At 42.7% G+C, this 20,225-nt stretch overlaps 3 protein-coding genes across 10 annotated transcripts in view; 1 reads left to right on the top strand and 2 right to left on the bottom strand.

Moving 5' to 3' along the window:
• The window catches only part of LOC117587704 (sodium/potassium/calcium exchanger Nckx30C), a 28,677-nt gene that overhangs the window by 2,373 nt on the left and 6,079 nt on the right, over positions 1–20,225 (top strand). For 2 of the 8 annotated variants that reach the window (XM_034278601.1, XM_034278604.1), the window contains exons 2-4: positions 7,941–8,557; positions 14,283–14,508; positions 18,298–18,491. In XM_034278601.1, the coding sequence (XP_034134492.1) occupies positions 7,941–8,557; positions 14,283–14,508; positions 18,298–18,491 (1,037 nt within the window). The remainder of the gene's footprint in view (positions 1–7,940; positions 8,558–14,282; positions 14,509–18,297; positions 18,492–20,225) is intronic. The other 6 variants (XM_034278602.1, XM_034278605.1, XM_034278603.1 and 3 more) reach the window with 4 other exon arrangements.
• On the bottom strand, positions 4,872–5,401 carry LOC117587710. Its single transcript, XM_034278614.1, has one exon. It carries the CDS (start codon positions 5,358–5,360, stop codon positions 4,971–4,973), a length of 390 nt encoding a protein of 129 aa, XP_034134505.1. The 5' UTR covers positions 5,361–5,401; the 3' UTR covers positions 4,872–4,970.
• LOC117587714 lies at positions 10,416–11,411 on the bottom strand. Its single transcript, XM_034278619.1, has one exon. It carries the CDS (start codon positions 11,314–11,316, stop codon positions 10,705–10,707), a length of 612 nt encoding a protein of 203 aa, XP_034134510.1. The 5' UTR covers positions 11,317–11,411; the 3' UTR covers positions 10,416–10,704.

Consider the following 20,225-nt stretch of genomic DNA (forward strand, 5'->3'; position numbering starts at 1 on the left):
ATAAACTGGGTACCATTACGGTTGAAATTCTTAACCAGCCGTAGTTTAAGGGACCCCATTCCGTATGCCAGATATTTATGTAGTAAATGGACTCTTTCAGCGCTTCCGTTGTGCTTCCTTCGGCACATAGTAATTCTTGTATTTATGTGTTGCGACTGCGTATACGTAACCTATGGTGTACGGAGTGGCCACTACTGAGGCGAAACACGCGCCCTGCGTATACGTAATATTGTGAACATAAATTATATGCCCCATTGCAGGCCAGACCGCATAAGCGACTGCAAATGAACATAATGGAACATCTGTCTGCAGTTTTGCCCTCACACTTGCCGAGCGCCTCACACACACACAATGGTATAAATTTATGTTTGTGCACACATGTCCCTGGCACTTTTTGTGCCTTTCTTTTTTTTCTATGTTCAGTTCAGTTACAGCCCCATCAGCGAAAGTCAAGCTGGCTCCCCCTTTCTCACCTTTTAACCCTGATTCTGGCCTCCCGTCTCTTCTCTCTTGTCTCTCTGTGTGCTCCACGTGTGCGATGCAGTCACATTTTGGCCAACAATTAAACCCAACATTGCACTCTGTTTGCTTAGGCGTGCGGACCCTAGAGCCATTTCTCATTTTAATGACTCAACAGAGCTGTCTCTGGTCTGCTCCTGCCTGTCTGTTCTGTCTGTTCTGTCGGTCCTGTGTGCTCCGTGTGAGTGTGTCTGAAAGTGGCTGAATGAACAAAGGAATGGCTGGCTGAATGCGGCACTCAGTAATCGACTATATGGGCACCCTATAAAGTATGGAATGGCAATGACCCTAAGTGGATTCCATTGATGATGATGATGTCAATCTGCAAAATCTCCCACAAATCCCTGCAATCTCCATGCACCTTTTTACTCCCCACTGAAATCGAAATTGGAATTCGTGACACATGAAACTATTGAAAGGGGAGGGAAAGTACACTTGCAGAAAATGTAACTGAAACGAGGTTCAATTGAGACATCAACCATAAATATGCTTTCTTTTTGGTCGGTTCAGTATTGAATGTTGAAGCTGTATCTGTATCTCAACCATGAACGTGTTTTGTGTGTAAATCAAGCTTTAAAATTAACGCAGATTGGTGGAACAAGCGACAAGCAACGAGCAATTAACATGAAACCAGCGGGAAATACTTGGAAAAAACAAAACCAAAATGGGAAAAGCTCAAACAGCAAATGCAGACAGACCCACACAAACACATACAGGTCACCCTAAATACATATGTATCTGTGGGTTGTGGGGGGATATACTATTTATATGTGTATGGCTCTATGTACGTGTGAGTTTGTATATATATATATTTTATGTGCCACAGTGTGGCACTGGTCTTCTCTTCAACGACCTTTGTTCGAAATTTTATACCACGTATCGTATGTGTGTGTGCACGTGGTACTACTACTATAACCATGTATGTGTGTGTGAGTGTGTATGTTTTTTTGGGGTGTGTATGTATTTGCCTTGCTTTTGGCTTTTCTATTTTACCATCGACCCAAATTGCGAGCCCGCTTTTCTCGTACACACCCGTGAGATATACTATGTATGTGTGTGTGCAGGACTATGGTGTATCTGTGTGTGTGTGTGTTTGTGTGTGTGTGTGTGTGTGGGGCACACGCAAACGTGGCTGTTAACGACGTTTCAAGCTCTCAACGTCGACGTTTGTCGTGTGGGTGGGCGCAAGCCCCAAACCCCAAGCCCGAGCCCAGTCAGACCCTGAGCCAAAAGCGAGAAAAGGAAAAGAATATAAAGTTAAGTAAAGACCTCGACCTAAACGGCAGGCGTCCAAAAAATATACAATAAACATATCTACCATATATGGATGGCGGTGTATGCAAACATTTTGAAAAATGATTGAGAAAAAACAAAAACAGAGACAAGACAGAAAAAGAAGCAAAACCAGAGACGCGGAAAACGAGTTGGCCGAAGGGAAAATCCCAAGCCCAACCCCCCACACCCACCGAAAAACGGAGCACGCACGGAGCGCCTTAAACACAAAATTTAAATCGATAAATCAAAATGCCAACAACAGGAAAAAGCAACCACAGTACGTCGTAGGAGGTGAATGGTGGAGCAGGAGCAGGAGGTACTGGCAAGGACGTGTGAGTTGCATGCTAAAAGCCACGAGAAACGCTGAATGTGAAGGGGTAAGGGTAAGGGTAGGGGTATGGAGGGTTGGCTCAGCAAATGGCTGCTTCGTGTGTGGGTGGCAGGAAGTCGTTTCCTTCCTTCCTTCTACCAGTTTTTCCCAACTCTTTTTGTTGCTGCTGCTGCTTTGTAGGCTTCTGGGGTCCTGAAATGACAACATTTGCCCGCCTTTTTAATTATTGACATTCCGCTCAACCTCCTCTACTCCCAAACTGACACCCCCCCCCCAACCACAGACAAATACACACACACATTCCATGTCCTTTCGGTCCTCCCATTGCTTGTGGCCACACTAATTGTCCCTCGCTCTCCCGATTGTGTGTCTGTGTGTGTTTGCGTTTGGGTTTGTCTGTTTTGGTCCCCCGACTGTGATTCGGCATTAATTTCAATCCAAGCTGCAACATGCAGCATAATTGGATCACTTCTGGACTTTTGGCCACTCCGTTCCCCCTGGGGACTGACTCAGCTAATCGGATAAACCCTGCAAGCCCTGCTATTCCCAACAGGAATAATCGGAATCACAGTTCCCAAAAACATACACACACAATACAGTTATAATTGGATATTCCACAAAAACCCCGAGTGAGCCGTGATTCGAGGGGTGATTCATGATTGAGGGCCCCCGAGGGGTTCGACTGCTGTTCATCTCGATATCAATGACAGGTGCACGCTTCGTTATCATTCAATGACTCATTCAAATACGGGGATTGCGGTATGTCCGACTGTTTGTAGTAAACCGGTTATCAAATGTGCAATCCGTAGTCTGGTCTCGAATGTAAGCAACTGCGTAAGCAAATCTTTTTCGAACCGTAACCTCTCGAGAATATACTAGATCAAAAATTGTTCAATTATGTAAATTTTTTAAGTGGATATTATTTATGTTTGATTAAAGCAACACTGAAGTGAATGAGCTAATCAGTTTCCATTCAAAGCCCTATATCATGAAACACTCTAAAGAGAGTTATCTTATCGGAGAAAAGGTTTTGCAATGTTAAATTTAGACACACTGATTTGCTAATCAAAGATTTTCAGACATCAGTTTACATTCTAAAACCATATAACATTCCATATCACATCTTAATGAATCGAAAACAAATCGAATGAGCAAAAAACCGATTGGAATTCTTAATATTTTTAGAAGTACGTCTAGAAAAACCTTTATTGACTCATTGAGAAATATAGTAATCCGGGTTTTCATTACTCGGGACATTTCATGGGTTTTTTGCTTGAATGACAATGTTTTGCACTCGAAAAACTTTGAAATGATTCTCTTATTAAGTTTTCAAGAGATCTCTTTTATGCATGGGGAAACTTTAATGTGTCCATAAATTCTTGCAAGTTGTGAAAATTAGTTGAAGAAATGTTGCATCATTAAAGTACGAAGCCTTTTCAGTTTATGTCGTTTATGTAATGAGTGTAATTCTATTTGAAATTGGGTCAAGCACATGGTGTATGTTATGGTATGGTACTGCTATTCTGTTTGCACTTTTGGGGCTAGATCCACAACGGTATTGCCCAGGGGACGAAACAAAACGGTTTGATTAGGCTAAAATGCGGCCCACTCATGTGTGTGCTTTTTGGGGATCAAAAACTATGCCAAGTTATGGTAGCCATAACTTTTGAAAGTGGCCCCAAAGCAAAGGTAGCAGCAAGGGTTGCCATCGGGCAACCTTCATTGACAGCTGCTCATAGCCGTGATAAAACTTTCTATGGCAATCCTTAAGTGCGCCCCCGGCTCTCCTTCCTTCCTTCCCACTTCCACTGCCACTTCCACCCACTGTTTATTGAGCACACTGCGGCAGGGCTGCTAGAGAGACTAGAGACGAGGCTGGGCCATGCCTGCATTGATTCAACAGCCACTTGACAACCCTGGCTCTGGCTCTGGCTCTAGCCGTGGCTCTGTCTCTGGCTGTATGTTGCATGTGCATTGCACGTTTCGCCTGCTTTCGGTCTGATTTTGGCTGGGCTAATCGATTCCCCAGAGCCACCTTGAAACTCTTGCACCGCCGTGCCGTTCCGTTCTGTTCTGTTCTGTCCCGTTCGTGCCAAAGCGCGCTGTCTCTCTGATAAATTAGCAGCTGCTTTCACGGCAGACTAGAGCCAGCGAACACTGCGGGTCAGAGCGAAGCGTGAAAACATGCGGACACTATCGTTCCACACGTTCCACAGAGTGTTTCTACCCCTTGTACCTCTCGTAGTGCTGTGTGTGTGTTTGCTAGGGGCCGCTTCCGCTTCGGGTGCTACGAGCCTCCATAATGAACTTCCGGCCATGGCAAACGCTTTTTCCTTGCTTTTTTCCTTCTTTTTCTATTAACTTTTACTATTACTTTTGTTGTTGCTCTACTCCTGCTCCTTCTCCTGCTCCCGTTCTCGTTTGTGTAATTTTCGTTCGTTTGTTCAGCCGTGATTTATGCACATTGATGACGTAGCGGAAAGGAAAGCCTCTCTGTTCACGGGCCAATGGGTCTTATCAGCCACCCCGCCTAATGACGTTTAACCCATTGGGAGCTCGAAAGTTGAAGAAGAATTCCACTCGATCTATCAAATAATACTTTTTATTGCTTTATCATACATTAATATTCATGGGGGCCTGGATTTTGGTTTGAGTCTGGGTCTGGGGAATACTCGTATAAAATATGGAGTTTTGCCAATGGAATTTCACTTTCTTGTGTGTGTGTGTGTGTGTGTGTGTGTGTGTGTGTGTTTACTGTAGCTCCTTCTCCTGGCACTTAATGGGTTAAGTTAATCGATTAGGCCGCCTGCTCCTCCTCCGTCTTTGCATCTTCTGGCTCTCTCTTCTAGAAGTCTCTCTTTGTCACGCGATTCCAGCCACTCTCGTATCGCTCGACCTCGAAGAAGTTGCCCAGGGTCTGTGGAAGATTCTTTGGCTTCGCTTCGGTTCCCATTATCCGCGGGGGCGTATATCGTTTGGGCGTGGCCGCTGTAGCCGCACTCCCCGCCTGCTTAATGCATTTCGCTGCCGTTTCCGCCGCCTCTGGGGTGGGCCTGGGGCTGGCCGTGGGCGTGGGTGGCGTTACGACCTGTGTATGCCACTCGTAGATACGCGGCGGGGCAGCAGGGGACCTCAACTGCAGCTGAATGGTTGCCCGGCTAACGAAGAGCGGCTCCTGGCCGTAGCCATGGCTGGCACTGTGACGGATGGGACTCTGAGTGACTGTGGCTGCCATCTGGGCGAATCGGGTTCCACTTTGCAACTGATTGCGAATTCAGAATGAGAGTGCCAGGCCAGAGGCAGCGGCAGCGGCAGCGGCTTGTTTGCTCTGTGGTTTTGTTCTCTTGTTACGTTTCGTTTTCGGTTGCTGCTCCGTAAACAACGCGTCTCAGTCGCACGATGACGCATCCACGAGATGGGAGAGTGCTGTATGTGTATGGCGATGGGAGCCACAGGGGAGACTATAAAACGAGTCACGATCCGCGCACAAAAATTGCTCATTGATTGGCCACAAAACTATTAAGTGAATTAAGATGTGATGAGCCTCCTTAGTACAGCAATTCCTCAACGAAATGTTAGCTTTCGTGAGCAATCACGCGACCATCGCCAACTGCAGTACAGTCATCGCATAAATTAGCATATGGATGAGGATAGAACATGTCTGAATCAGAAGGAACCACTTATTTTCACATCTCTATGTTAATAATTACTTCATAGTTTCAATCTCAAAATGCATTCGTGACTTGTCACGCGCCTTCGTGTCTTATCACGCTACCATCCCTAGGAACTGAGGTTTTGCCAGCTTTCTAAGATTTCTTAGCTTAAATATTGAATGAACACTGATAAGAACACGTCACTCCCCCGTCATCTAAAACAAATTTCTTCTGCAGTATTCCACCCCCAATCTCTCTCCCGGTGCTTATCACGCAACCACCGCTAGCATACACATGTGCTCTAGAAGCTTTCTGACTCTGGGCTCTGGACACGACTGCTGCTACCGCTGCCGCTGCTGCTGCCTGCAGTCGCTTAGTCAAATTGTAGTGCCATTTCAAGAACGGCACTCGAAACTGGTTTGAGGGGGCAACTGAGAGACTGGGACAACAGGCAGCCATCGAGGCAGACGCCCACATGGGCAAAGGCAATAAATAATCAAAAGCACAACAACAACAACAGAAAATAATACAAAATAATATTTAATAGTCATTATTTTGTTACCTTCGCAAGTGAACCCAATAACAATTTGATGACCAACTTCGAGTGGAGGTTCTCTGATTAGATCTGCTTGCCTTTTACCCCCAGATTCGTCGAGCGAATCTTTATGATTATTATTCATTTTGAATAAAAGGAAGAGATTGAAAAGAAGTTTTATCTCAAAGTCCCACCACGAGAAATATCTTTTTAATGACAGTTATGTGTGGGATAATGAGTAATGAGTCGCCAGAAACCGATAAGAGCGAGTGGTCCTTTCTAGATGATTCACATGAGGCGCTTCTTCAGTTTAGTTTCCGATACCATTTGCTTTCTTCTTAAGCCGCTAACCCAATGATTGACCAATTCATAACCGAATGAGTGTGTAACTGACATCAAAAGATTCTGGTTACCCAAGCACTGGGGGCCTGGGCCGATGCTCTACTTTTGATATGCAGGGCACCCACCCACGACACTCACCCAGCCGAAGGCACATAGCCTGGAAATTGACATTTTTTCAATCCAATCGCCTTCTAGAGGCGTCGCTGTAGTCGTCGTCGTTGTCACTCATAAAGCATTTGGCAGGTGATTCATTAAAATCATTCATTTGTGGCTCATGCTCCCAGCGGGCATCGGGCTTGGGGTCTCGAGTGTCCCGCCCCGCCATCCTCACCCACACGTAAAGGTGGGTTAATTGAGTGGGTGTGGCGGCGGTGGGGTACGTTCTCCGTTCTCCGTTAGCTGCATGCAAATGTGACAGAATCAGGAACCGGTTCTAGAGAAAAATTTCTTTGTCTGCCGTCTGTCTGTCTGTCTATTTGCCTGTCCCAGATCTGACCTCAAAGTGAGTCAACCTCCGTGTAGAGTGCTCTAATTCAGTGGTGACTCCATCCCAGCGGCTCTAAAGAGGCCCTTCCTTGGACTCCTTACGCATTTTGCGGCGCCACAAGAATTTATAGAAGATAAACAAACTCTGATAGAGCCCGCGGGGTGTGTGTAAATATGCCATGAATCAGTCAGAAGTCAATGCCGACGATCGACGACGACGAGCCACGCGAGCGATTAAAGTCGCGTCAATTATTTGCTCGGCACACGCGCCAAAATGATTGCTTACAGTGCAAATGATTGATAAACATTTACATTACCAACATTTACCATTCAACATCCCCACAACTACAGTCAACATATCTACTATACATCATCATCATCATTATTGACATCGAAATCAACATCGACAGTTGGCAGCGCGAATAAGTGCAATTTGTTAATTGTTGCAAAATGTGCTGGTGCATAATTTACTTTAAAGATAATTGCCCATGAAAATCGCTGCACACAAAAGGTGCCGCATGCAACAAGGGAGTTCTGTTCAGGCAGTGTTTCCAAAAGGTCGAGCCACTTAATTGAGGATGTCTCATGGGGATGGGGATGGAGCAAAACTATTAAAGGTAAAGGTCAGTAAAATGACAAATTTGTCAGTCAACGGAGGAAGACGATTTCATTACCGCCTAGCTACTGTTATGACTAAGTAAATACATTTTCCAAATTCTTAAGGGAATGAGAAAGGATACCCTAAGCTACCTAAATGTCACACAAACTCTAACCATATTTTCTCTCCATATTTTTGCAGACACTCACAGCGAGAATTCGACAGTCACGAAAACGCCACTATTCCCGAAAGATCTGTTCACGAAAGAACAGCTTGAAAACGGCGCTGTCATCCTGCACATCATTGGAGTAATCTATATGTTTGTGGCGCTGGCAATTGTCTGCGATGAATTCTTCGTGCCTTCCCTTGACGTAATCATTGAAAAGCTCGGCATTACAGACGATGTGGCCGGCGCGACTTTCATGGCGGCGGGTGGCAGTGCCCCCGAGCTCTTCACAAGTGTGATTGGCGTTTTCGTGTCGTTCGACGACGTTGGCATTGGTACAATCGTTGGTTCTGCGGTCTTCAACATACTATTCGTGATCGGGATGTGCGCTCTCTTCTCGAAGACTGTGCTCTCCCTCACCTGGTGGCCCCTCTTCCGCGACTGCTCATTCTACAGCATCAGCCTCCTGGTGCTGATTTACTTCTTCCGCGACAATCGCATCTTCTGGTGGGAGGCCCTCATCCTCTTCACCATCTACATCGCCTACGTGACCTTCATGAAGTGGAACGTCGAGGTGGAGCAGTGCGTCAAGAAGTTGATTACCAAAAACAAGGTGACTCGCGTCCGAAGTACAGATCAACTTATGCCAGCAGTAAGTAGTTGGGAAGTTTTTTTGCAAAAAAAAAAAATCAAATCAAATCAATCCAAAAAAATCCAACAAAATCTCTCTCTCTCTCTCTCTTGCAAATTTTAACAAAAAAAAAAGAGAAATTAACTAAAATTAAAAAAAAAAAAAACAATTACAAAAAACGTAAATCAAGAAAATCGTAAACGTTAAAAGAGAAAGCGACATTGAAAGCCAAAATTTTGTGTGCCAAATAAAAAGAAAAGAATCAAAGAGTAAAACGAAAACGAAGATCCTTTGCCAGGAACGAAATTTCGTTTTTGATTTTCGTTTTGTGTATGTTTTTCCTTCCTTTTTATCCACCGTAGTTCCCACCCACTAACCACCCATCTGTCCATCTTCCACACCGACCCAACTTCCATTTCCATCTATCTCCCCGAAACTCATTCAAGCTGCTGGCGCGTGCCAGGCAGTAACCAGTTGGCAGGTGTTTAAGTTGCTATGACTAAGGGCACACAACACCTCGGGTTGCTCGTGGTTGTTTTTGCAATCGCAGATGAAACGTCCGTGACTAAGAGATCTTTACAGTGACATTGAAAGCACGACTCAATAACTCAGCATCAGCCTCTGAGTGTCCAGAGTTCGACACAAATTTCACCTGTGACACTGCAATTCGAGTGAGTTCGATCCGAAAACAGGTCCAGGAACTGAAAGCGGCCCACTCTCCAGTACCTTGACCCACTTTTGGTTTCATTATGAATTGAAATCGAAATTCCGAAATCAAATTTATTTCTAGACCCATCTTTGGGGTCTTTCCTCTCTCAGAAACCGGTTTCTTCTAGCGTCTAGGGGAAAATATTTATAATATATAGTAAATATCAAACCGGTGTAGGGTTAGATGAGGTTATTTTTACACCTGATGGCACAATTAGATCCTACAGAATGTGCATATATTAATGTAAATAGTATGGAAACGTCAGTTTGTTCCGGAACTCGCATCTACGTCTATAGTTCTAGTAGATTCTCGTAGCTTTCACCTAGACCATGATTATGCTAAGTAACTTGTACGCAAGGTTTGTAGAAACTTTCTAGAACCAAACATCTGCCAACTGGTTGTTACACCCGACTACGTTCCACCTTCAATTTCTATCTACTTTTATGATTATTCCTTATTATTGAACTATAACTATTCTTTTAAATACTCTTTCTCTCGATCACTAGTTCAACTCCTTATTTCCTTCTTTAGTACTTAGCTTCGAGTCATTTGTTAGTCAAAAGTTTGATTTGCTATGCCGTCTTTTCGACTTGAACACCCTTAACACCTATGCAGACACACCCCCAGACACTCACGTACACAGCTGAGACCACACAAACACACACACACCTACACAGGCATACACCACTATCTCCTCCTCACACGATCACAATCCGTAGAGAACAAAAATCTTCTTCTGCATGGAAAGTAAACTAAATCTAAAGCCCCAAAAAGAAACTTTGCACACAACTCGAACTTGATCTTGAGCCGAGACATAAACCAGACGTCGTCCGTCGCATGCAGAGTGCAAGTGAGTGAGAGCGGAGTGAAAGAGTGTGAATGAGTAAGAGAGAACGCGTGCGCATGCGTAGAACAGTTTTGAGTTGTATTTTTGTTTCATTATACGCTTCTTGCTCTGTACAACACATCCATCCATCTCGTTCGCACACATATTTCATTTGCTGTAGCACAGTTTCATAATGTGGCGAAAACTGTGCTAACTTTGCTACATTGGAATGGAATCCTCTGGGATAGAACTTTAATAACTTCACTCTGCTGGGAAACACATCTGCTTGATTCATTCATTTGGATTGCGGTCCCTCAAATGATAAGTCTTTCAAAGTATATTAATTGAAAATTGTTCTCTCTTTATTATACATAAATAACGGCATATGACACATATACGGTTCGATAATTACTCACATAACAAGAAGGATTCTTACGACTAATAATAAATATCCATATGTACATAAAACATAATAATTCGCTAACTAAACTTCACTCGAACTCTTTCTGCTGCAGGAAGAGCCTTGTGCTGTGATGATTGACTAATTTCGTGGGTATTTCGATTGTCTTTTCGATCTTTGGGTTGTAGCTAATACTTGGAATGGATCTCGTTATCCTTCTCCGTTATCCTTCTCTATACCATGTCTGGATGTCTTGGCATGAGGACCTTTGGCGACATGATTACACCTTGGTTGTAGACATTCGGTGGCTGCATGGGCACTGGCGGTGCACTTCTTAGACTGGGACTCGGACTGGCGTGGACCTGGGCGTGCTGCAACCTAGGCAGTGTGGCACTCTGCAGCGGTCGTGTCTCGTGCTTGACGTGAATGCGTGCCAAATCGCTTTCGATAAGCAAGGGATTGCTGATGGTCCTTATCATCTTGGGTGTCATTGGCCTTTTCTTGCCACTGTCCACAGTGTCAATGTTCTCCGTGGAGACAGCCTGGTAGTGGGACTTCTTGCTTAGGTTAGCCTCGGGGTCGTCTTGGGTCTTCTTCAGGTTATGCCACATCTGGATGTCGCAGACCTTGAGCTTCATGTAGATGAAGATCACTATGCGGTAGAGGATCACGTATCCCACCATCAGACAGAGGCCAAAGGTGCAGTGCTCGGCCACGGTGTCCAGCAGGTGATTCATATCCACCTGGATTATGTTCTTGTCCTTGCATATCTTGTAAACCGCCGGCGTGATCACCATCCAGTACAGCAGCACCACAATAAGTTCGATAATCCTTTTCTGAAACATTCTCGCTGTGTTTGTTGGTTCTTTTCGATGTTGGTTCTCGATGGTTCCGCGGGGAAGGAGAGCGCGCGCGCTTTTCAGAGCTCGATGCGGTTCGGTTTAAGCTTCGTTACTAAATGATGCACGGAGTGCGCAAAAGCCCGCTATATAAAAAAAATTACAACGCCAATCGACCGCACTGATCGATGCAGTCAGCCAGCGCGGTTTCTACTCGGTCTCTGTCTCCGTCTCACACTCAGACGACGAAGCTCTGAAGTCTGAGCGAAGCTCTACGTCGGTGGGGCTCGCCTCGAGTCGAGACAACGCGCGGCGGTCAGTGATCAGCGATCAGCGATCAACGATCTTGTTTATCAGCCTCGTATGGCTTTATCTTTAATCGTTCACTATTCCAAACGCGGATTGTATGTAAACAAAGTATGCCTACGTCAAAATCGAGTCCCCAGTACCAGGAATATCAACGGTTTTTCTTGGAACTGGTTTCGGGGTCGCCCTGCTACTTCTTCCGATTCCGATTGCCGATTCCCATTGCATTTCATTTCGAAAAACGACAAACAGGTTGAGTGACAAATTGGGCTCAAGTGTGAGTCGAGTCTCATTTATGGTTTGTTTGCTTTACAATTTGCATTTCTTAGATCATTTGGTAAGCCTCTCAGGTCGGTCGCCCTCTTGACTCGAATACTCAAAAACAGCAGGCGAAATTTTCAAGCTGTTGAATTGAGTGTTATTTTTTTTGAAAATTGTTACTGAGAATGATTCATGCTGGACTTAAATAATTCATTATGTGATTTAAGCGCTTTGGTAACTTACGTTGCCCTGCTGTCTGCTGTCTGCTGTCCCTGTCCAACACAGAGTCTGTCTTTGTCTTTACCTCTGTCGTCGATTGGGTGATGAATTTTCGATATTATAAAATACTTTCAACGTGATTTCATACACGGGCTGCAGCTCCGGCTCTGGTTAATACAGATAGTCCACCATTAATTGTGGCTAATTTCATTTGTCAAAATCAATCAGAACCAGCTGACAGATCTCACTTTAGTACGGGTTCAAGGTAATTAAGAGAGAGCTCTTTCTCTCTCTGCTTTGCTATGTTCCCTCTTTTTGGATCGGATTTCGCAGGTTACTTCAGGTTTTGCGTCAGCGACGAGTGAGTTAGTCCGAAACGTGAATGAGTGGCTGGTGGGGTTAGGAATCCCATAGTGTATGGGCTACGATCAACAACATGAATGGGCATTAATTAGCATTCTAATCGGATTGGTGGGGTAGTTCACCTGGCACGAGCCACTCCGACTCGTTAATGATCAAGTGGTCTGATCTTGACTTGCCCTACACCTGCTTCAGTTCCAGTTCCAGTTTTACTTTAAGTTCGATTCATGAATGGAGTTACGAAAGACTCGTTCTCCAAACGAACGTACGAGTTCGGGTGGTAGGGGGTATATGTAACACCAATTATCATCTCGTTTCCATTCATTCTTCCCCTCCACACACACACACCCATAATATATAGATATAGTTGTTATATATATGTAGTAGATATGTATATGATTAGTGCCTGCACTTGTTTACACCTACCACCGATACCGATCCTCCCTTCATCTGCCTGTGCGCTTCCTTCGCTAATGTGCCAATTAATTCGCATCAATTGAAAAGTATTTTTCGGTTTTCAGTTGTTCTCTGACAAATGTTTTTCCAAATGTTTTTGTGTTTTATCTGTTTCTTTTTGATTATAGTGAAGGCAAAATGAAATACAACAAAACTTCCCACTGCGCTTTGACAAATATCAATACAGATATCGTATATAAAAATATATATGTGTATATTTTGTTTGATCTAAACCAAAAAAAAAAAGAAAAAAGTAAAGAAAAAACCCAAAAAGAATGTCATTCAAAAGCTTGTATGTATAAAAACCCAACAAAAAATGTTGCAACAGACAAACAGAAAAATTTCAACGACCAAAAAAAACGAAATGTTTTCATCATTACATATTTTGTTTCCTCATCCTCGAACTTATCGTTTTGATTTCGTAATAGGTTTAAGAATCGTTTGGATCCCTCCTCTGAGGCCCTAAGGCCTTCCTTCAAGCATGCCCCGATGCTACAGCTCCACAATCCACGAGAGCCTCTGTACTGTATATAACACACAGATCCAATCCAACTGTTTAATTTGTTGCACAAAAACCCTACTCCAATCCAACGATGATGGCAGACAATCCTAGTGTTCCTTAATGTTCCAGCGCTTAGCGATCTATCTAAGGTACTCCCGTCGGACTATAGATGGATTATTCAGTTGATCAGTTCTTAAGTGGTCCGTGTATCGTATCGTATTGTGTTGGATGTTGTGTGGTAAATCGTTTCTTTTTTTCGACATTTGACTTGAGTTTGACATTCATTGAGTTCTGTTCCGTTCGGTTTTCGTTTCAATGTCTTGAGTTCTGTTCAGATATTGGCTCCCAACTAACTTGCACTTAACGATTCGATTAGTCCTTAAGCCACACACCATACAAACATCAACAACTACAACAACACCAACAAACAGCCAGCAACAACAAAAGCAATCACAGCCAGAAAACAACAAGAAACAGATACATAAATACATACATGCAACATGACAAGAGATAGACAAAAGCTACGACAACTACTACTACTACCACACTCAACTTGTAAATTTATACAAATTGCAATAATAAACTTTTCTTCTTCTTCTTTTCACCTTTTCTCGAATAATGCTTACCAAAAAAAAAATACCAAAACCAAATCTGAAAACCATTACACCGCTCTCTCAAAACTCGAAACTCGAAACTTGTAACTTGAAAACTCAAAACTGAAAACTCAAAAAACTAAACAATAATCCGTAATAATCTGTAATCCCCGTAATTCTCCCCGTAACTGTGTGTGTGTAAACCCGTAACGTAACCGTACCACTACCATCCACGTACCCACGTCCATCCGTTCTTGTTCTTCGTTCCACTTCAGGGTAATGCGGCAAACTCGTCGGAAACCTCAATGGCCACCCAGCCGGGCGGCTCGGTGACATCGCGTGCGGCAAGCGAGACGCGCTCTGGGCCGCACGGCTCGAGCAACGCGGGCGCTACAGGTAATAGCAGCGGTGGTGGCACCTCGGGTAGTACACAGACCGGTGCCAAATTCCGTCATGGCCTATTACAGCTAATGATACACACGATAGATCCACTACACGATGGTAAGTTCTTCAGTTCTTTGAGTTGTTGCCACAGTGTGTTTTGCACAAGTCAAGCCTAAAAAAAAAAGCCTAATGCCTAACAAAAAAAACTAATATGAGAAAAGAAAACCCAGCTAAAAGTACCCCTAAATCCCCAATCAGCCCATGCCAAATCCCAGTTCTAATCCACAATCCCACCTACCAACCTACCACCACGCTTACATCCAAAATAAGATAAATACAAATGCAATAACATATATCTCAACTACGCCAAACTCTACTCTATATACTCTACCTCTATATATACCTTTTGTAACTTCACCTTTACCTTCCACCGCCCACCTGTACCCTGTATCTGTATCTAAAGTTATGTTCAATTTTAGTTCCTTTTGAAAAGTCTGTGTACATTCTGTGTTCTTCTAATTGGATGTTTGACTTGCCAGCCAGGAGTTTCTCCTTCTTTATTTCGCCCATTCTGTATCCATATCCATATCCGTAACTATATCTGTGTCTATTTCAATTTCTATTTCCTTACCCTTAAGTTGCGTTCTTGCGTTCGGTTTGTTATGTTTTCATATTCCTTTTGCTTTTCTTTCTTTTATTTTCGTTTCTTTGGGTTGTTATTTCTTTTTTAATGGCGACCTTGGAGCCACTTACCTAATTAGCACGCCAGCCAGTCCCAGACGAAGCGTCGACAAACAGTGCGGATGTCCGTTAAGGGGCGACGCAGGGGGAAATTGACAGCTGAACCCTTTTGTTTAGGGCTCCGGACCGGCAGGCAGACAGGAGGGACACCCAGCTTGAGCGGAAAATCATTTAAAGGTCAGCCCTGTGACTCGAATTCGCTTTGCCGCTCCCCTTCCCAGACTGATTCTGTTGCAAACCAAAAACCAAAATTTCCAATCACCATTGATTTATTATGGATTAGGCACATTGTAGTAGCAGTGGTCTGTGCATGTGCTCGTACTCGTACCCATAAATATGTATGGGATAAACAGACCCAACGTTGAGTCGTTGTTGCCACGGCAATGGCCCACACCGAACGAACAAACAGCCAGGGTCGGCCTTTGGGGCGTGCTCGTCAAGGTTCGCAGGTGCAAAGTGTTAGAATTCGTGTGGAGCCAAGTGGTGGGGGAGCCTACCTCAACGTGGAGTAGGGTCTCCCAGCTATACATTGAGGGAGGTTTCGCTTTAATCTCATGATATCCTTAGCTTGACAGGGACTTTAAGTTATCCAAGTGATAGATTTTTGACTCAAAGAGCATTTATCATTTGAATATTCATGGAATGCCCGACCAAAAGAGGTTACACGCTTCGCCTAAAATGTATTCTTAACTTTTGAGTTTCTGCTAATTTATTTTTGGCTTTGCTTTTTTCATTTTGTTGCAAACAACAAAACAAAAGAAAAAACATTATCAACTAAAAAAAGAATATATGAAAACAAAAGAGAGACAAACAAGAAGAAAAAAAGAAAGAAAATATTTTATGTTGTTCAATGTCAGTTTGGAGTTACATTTATACCAACAACAATATATATCCAATATCTATAAATATATATATATACATATGCGTTATATATCTAGCATTACAAAAATGTTATCATAAATTCCTAGAGTTTTTGAGCGCAGCTCAATGGCATACGTACTTGCGAGAGATACAATATATGTATAAAGTAAGCCGTAGTACCTATGGAATTGTCTGTGGATTGAGTTGAGTTGAGTTTGACGCGTGACAAAAACCAAACAATTTATTGGATTGTACATATATTAACTATGCGTTGTCAATGTTGTATGTGTTAATCGTAATCGTTATTGTAATTGTAATTGTAATTGTAATTGTTAACGTAATTGTAATTGTAATTAGTTAGCAACTAGTACAATTGGCTCGCTGGCAGCAATGCGGTTCGATTCGAAATTGGCTTCCACTTGGACCTAGGCTTAGGCTTAGCCATAGGCTGTCATACAACTCACTTCGTCCCACAACCATCCCCATATCCGAGTATATTTAGTCGCAAGAAATCATTCAATGAAAGAAACAATCAACTCGCTCGCTCCGGCTCGGGCTGCATGTGCGACTAGTCGAGCGGGTTGTTTTTGCATAGGTTTTTGTATAGGTATCGCTTTATGTCACTCTCTGTCACCTATGGAATGTTTGTCTAATATTTTTGTGTGTTTGCAAGTTTATTTGTCTATGTGCGCGCGTTGTATGGGAATTGTGTTTTTGGGGCTTGGCAGCACTTGGTGGAAATCCGGCAGAGAACCAAACCGATCAGAACCGAACAGAGCGGAAGCCATTCTTATGGCAATGATCCCAATAATCGATAATTGTCTGTGACCCAAAAGCACAAGTACCATCATAAAATATCTCTAGACTTGTGCTTTTGCTCCGTTCCATATATCAGCATGTTCTAGGTCTGTATTCAAAAGATAGTCATGAGTCCGGTCCCCTCATACATACCCACACTTACTGTACACACTCACATGCCAATATATACTGTAGATATGTAAGTTAAGCTATGATATAAGTCTATTGAATCGTGTACATATATACACACATATGTATATGTATATACCACCTGGAGCAATGCTAGATAGGGGGTCCTTCGAAGAGCCATTTAGTCCGACGATCCCCTTAAGAAAAAAATCTATTTAATGATTACTTCATGCCGCATTGACAACAACAAACAAACAATAAAAAATAACTCTAAAATATCCATCAGAAAACCCCCGTCCGATCCCAAAACATTAGCATCCAACAACCAGAACGATTAATAATAATACAAAACTCTTAGTGCAAAACACAAGTTCACACTCAAAACATCGATCGAGAATCGATCGTAAAGTTAGACCAAATACCCATGAGACTCTGACTCTGACACGGTAAATATCAGTAGTTTTCTCTAGTCTAGATCTAGTTACTATAAATAGCCATAGATGTAGTCATAGTTGGCTTAAGAATCCCCCGCTACTGTCCATTACCCCGCCCAATGTCCGCTCGTTCACAATCAATCTACTGTGCTGCTCTTCCGCTATGCTCTGTCATCCCTATACTCTCTCCATAGACTAGACTACTTACTACTCGTATATCGTATCTCGTATATTCTTCCCCCCCCCCCCTACTTATTCGTACTAACTACAAGCAACCTCCAAAGCTGTTTCGCAACTGACATCAACATTTTGTATAAAATATTTTCAATATACCTACCATATAGATAAACGTATAAACGATATATGCGTACTATGAACGATCCAATCCAATCCAAAGTACCCTTTGGGCTAGGCCCTAAATTTGTTTGTAAATTAAAAAATCTCTAAGAAAGAAACTAATTCTGAAAACCGAAACTGAAACTCGTAACTGGGTTAATTCGTTTATTTCTGATTTTAATCGATGCAATTTTATTCTTTCTTTTTCTTCTTTTTTTCGTTTAATTTTTCGCAAAAAAAAAATACAAAAAAAAAATCAAATAAATAAAAAACACTTGGATTTTGCGTTCAAAAAACTCCATTCGTTGTGTGCCAACAAAAAATACAAAAAATACGATACCGAAAATGAAAATCGAATACCAACTACAACAACAACAAATACAACTATTACTACAACAACACCGCTACTCTACTCTGCTACTCGCAACACACAACAACCACACCACCACCACCACCTACAAAACCACCAACAACACCTTCAACACCAACACCACACCACACCACACATGTTGTATTGTGTAAACAACAACCAAAAAAATACTGCATTATTTATCGAAAAACACACCCTACCCAAAAAAAAAAACCACACACAATTACAATGACAAAGATGATGTTCCAGGCAAAGTGGACGAAAAGGCAACGCAGCTGCACGCCATTGCCTCGCTTAAGGTGCTGCTGGACGCCACCAAGCCGCAGCGGGGTGGCGCCACCACCTCGGCTGCGAACCACGTCAAGATCAACCTTAAGGAGACCACCCTGGCGGATCGGCCCAATGGGAATATTGACACGACGCTCGATTCGGTAAGTTGTTGTGATCATTTTGCATCCACCGATAAACTATAGCCCCATGTTTTCCTTCGGGAGGATATATCTGAAACATACTTATATGATGTGCTAATGAATTTATCCTCATGATTTATTTACTTTAGGCATGACTTTTTGGTTTCAATTATTCATTGATTTTATGTGTTCTTTGATTTTCCGTTTGTGATTATCGTGTTTCGTTTACAAAACAAATTGATTGTGTCACACACAATGCGCTGCATTCTTCATACACGCAAAAAATTAGGAATTAAATATATATTGTATTGAATATCGTAAATCGGAATTGAGTTGGTGTGCCATTCGTCGTGGTATTTATGTCTGAATATCGAACAGATAACTCGCGTATTTCGTACATTTTTTTATCACAAATCGAGCTACATAAATCGAAAGTTACACTTGAAATATCGGAATTTCTTTACGAGTTCTCTCGGGTTTAGCGACCAGTTCACGCGCTCTACAAAAATGTACACACAATTTAACCATTCTAGCTGTTGGCATGTTTCCCTTACATGGCTAATTGATTGATTGACTGACCGATTGATTGATTAACTGGTTGATGCCACGTTTGAACTGATTCTAAACTAAACTAAAAAAAAATGGTGTGTTCCCTACTACTCCTCCACCTATTCGTGCATATTTGATGTTCTGTCCCCTCGTTTCTGCCTTTCAGAAATTCCCACCCAATGTGTGTTTACTCTTCTATGTGTTTTTTTCTTTTCATTTATACGTTTTCAATCCGTGGTTCTAAAATGTCAGCTACATGTGTGTGTAGGTACCAACGAATGAACAAAAAACAAAAACATTTAAAACGAAAATGAAAATGTGTATTTATGCAACGTTTATGTGTGACTTTAAATGGATTTTTTTTTAGTTAATTCTTTAACGATTTGCGTCTGAATTCTTTTCCATTCAACTGTTCCACCCACCCCATCCCCCACCACACACACACACACACACACACACACACACACACAAACACCCCCACTATCTCTCACACGCAGACACACAAACACAGGACACTCGCCCCTTTTCTATTCTTTCTTTGTGTATGTTTATGTCTCTCTCTCCCTCTTGTCACACAACATTCCCACATCTATCCATCCATCTAAAACAAACAAACAGTCTATCTATCTATCTGTGTGTGTGTTTTGTCTTGCCCCAGAAATAATAATAAACAATAAGAATATGAAGAGCTAATTCGGAATAGTGAAATTTTTGCATATACTCGTACCGTATGATTATCGTACCCCCATTTGGAACTCATTTGCTTTGTGTCTTTACCTTACCATATTTTATTTACCTTAACTCGTACCTAGTGTTGATCTCTACCCACAAAATCACAACAAAAAGCGCATATACCTACTATATATGTAGAACAGACAACAGACATTACTCGTACAAATACTTTTAAAGGAGAGCCAAGCGATGCCTTGCATATTACAATTGCCATTCATATTTCACTAATGTGCGGTGCCGCGATGCAGTCATTCCAATGCAAAGTAGTGCCTCAATTGCTGCGCCCCCAAAAAAAACACCAATCGAACATCATCGCATACCATCCACACCCCATGACACCCCATGAGACAAAGCAGCTCCAGCTCTAGCTCCAGCGTACTTACATATATCGTAATATCGTAATCGTTAGCATTTGGTTTTTAAACGAACATTCTTATGCATAGGCGCAAGCACTTGGCTTTGGCCCCCCAGGCA

This window comes from Drosophila guanche, unplaced genomic scaffold (assembly GCF_900245975.1).
Source record: "Drosophila guanche unplaced genomic scaffold, DGUA_6, whole genome shotgun sequence".
NCBI lineage: Eukaryota > Metazoa > Arthropoda > Insecta > Diptera > Drosophilidae > Drosophila > Drosophila guanche.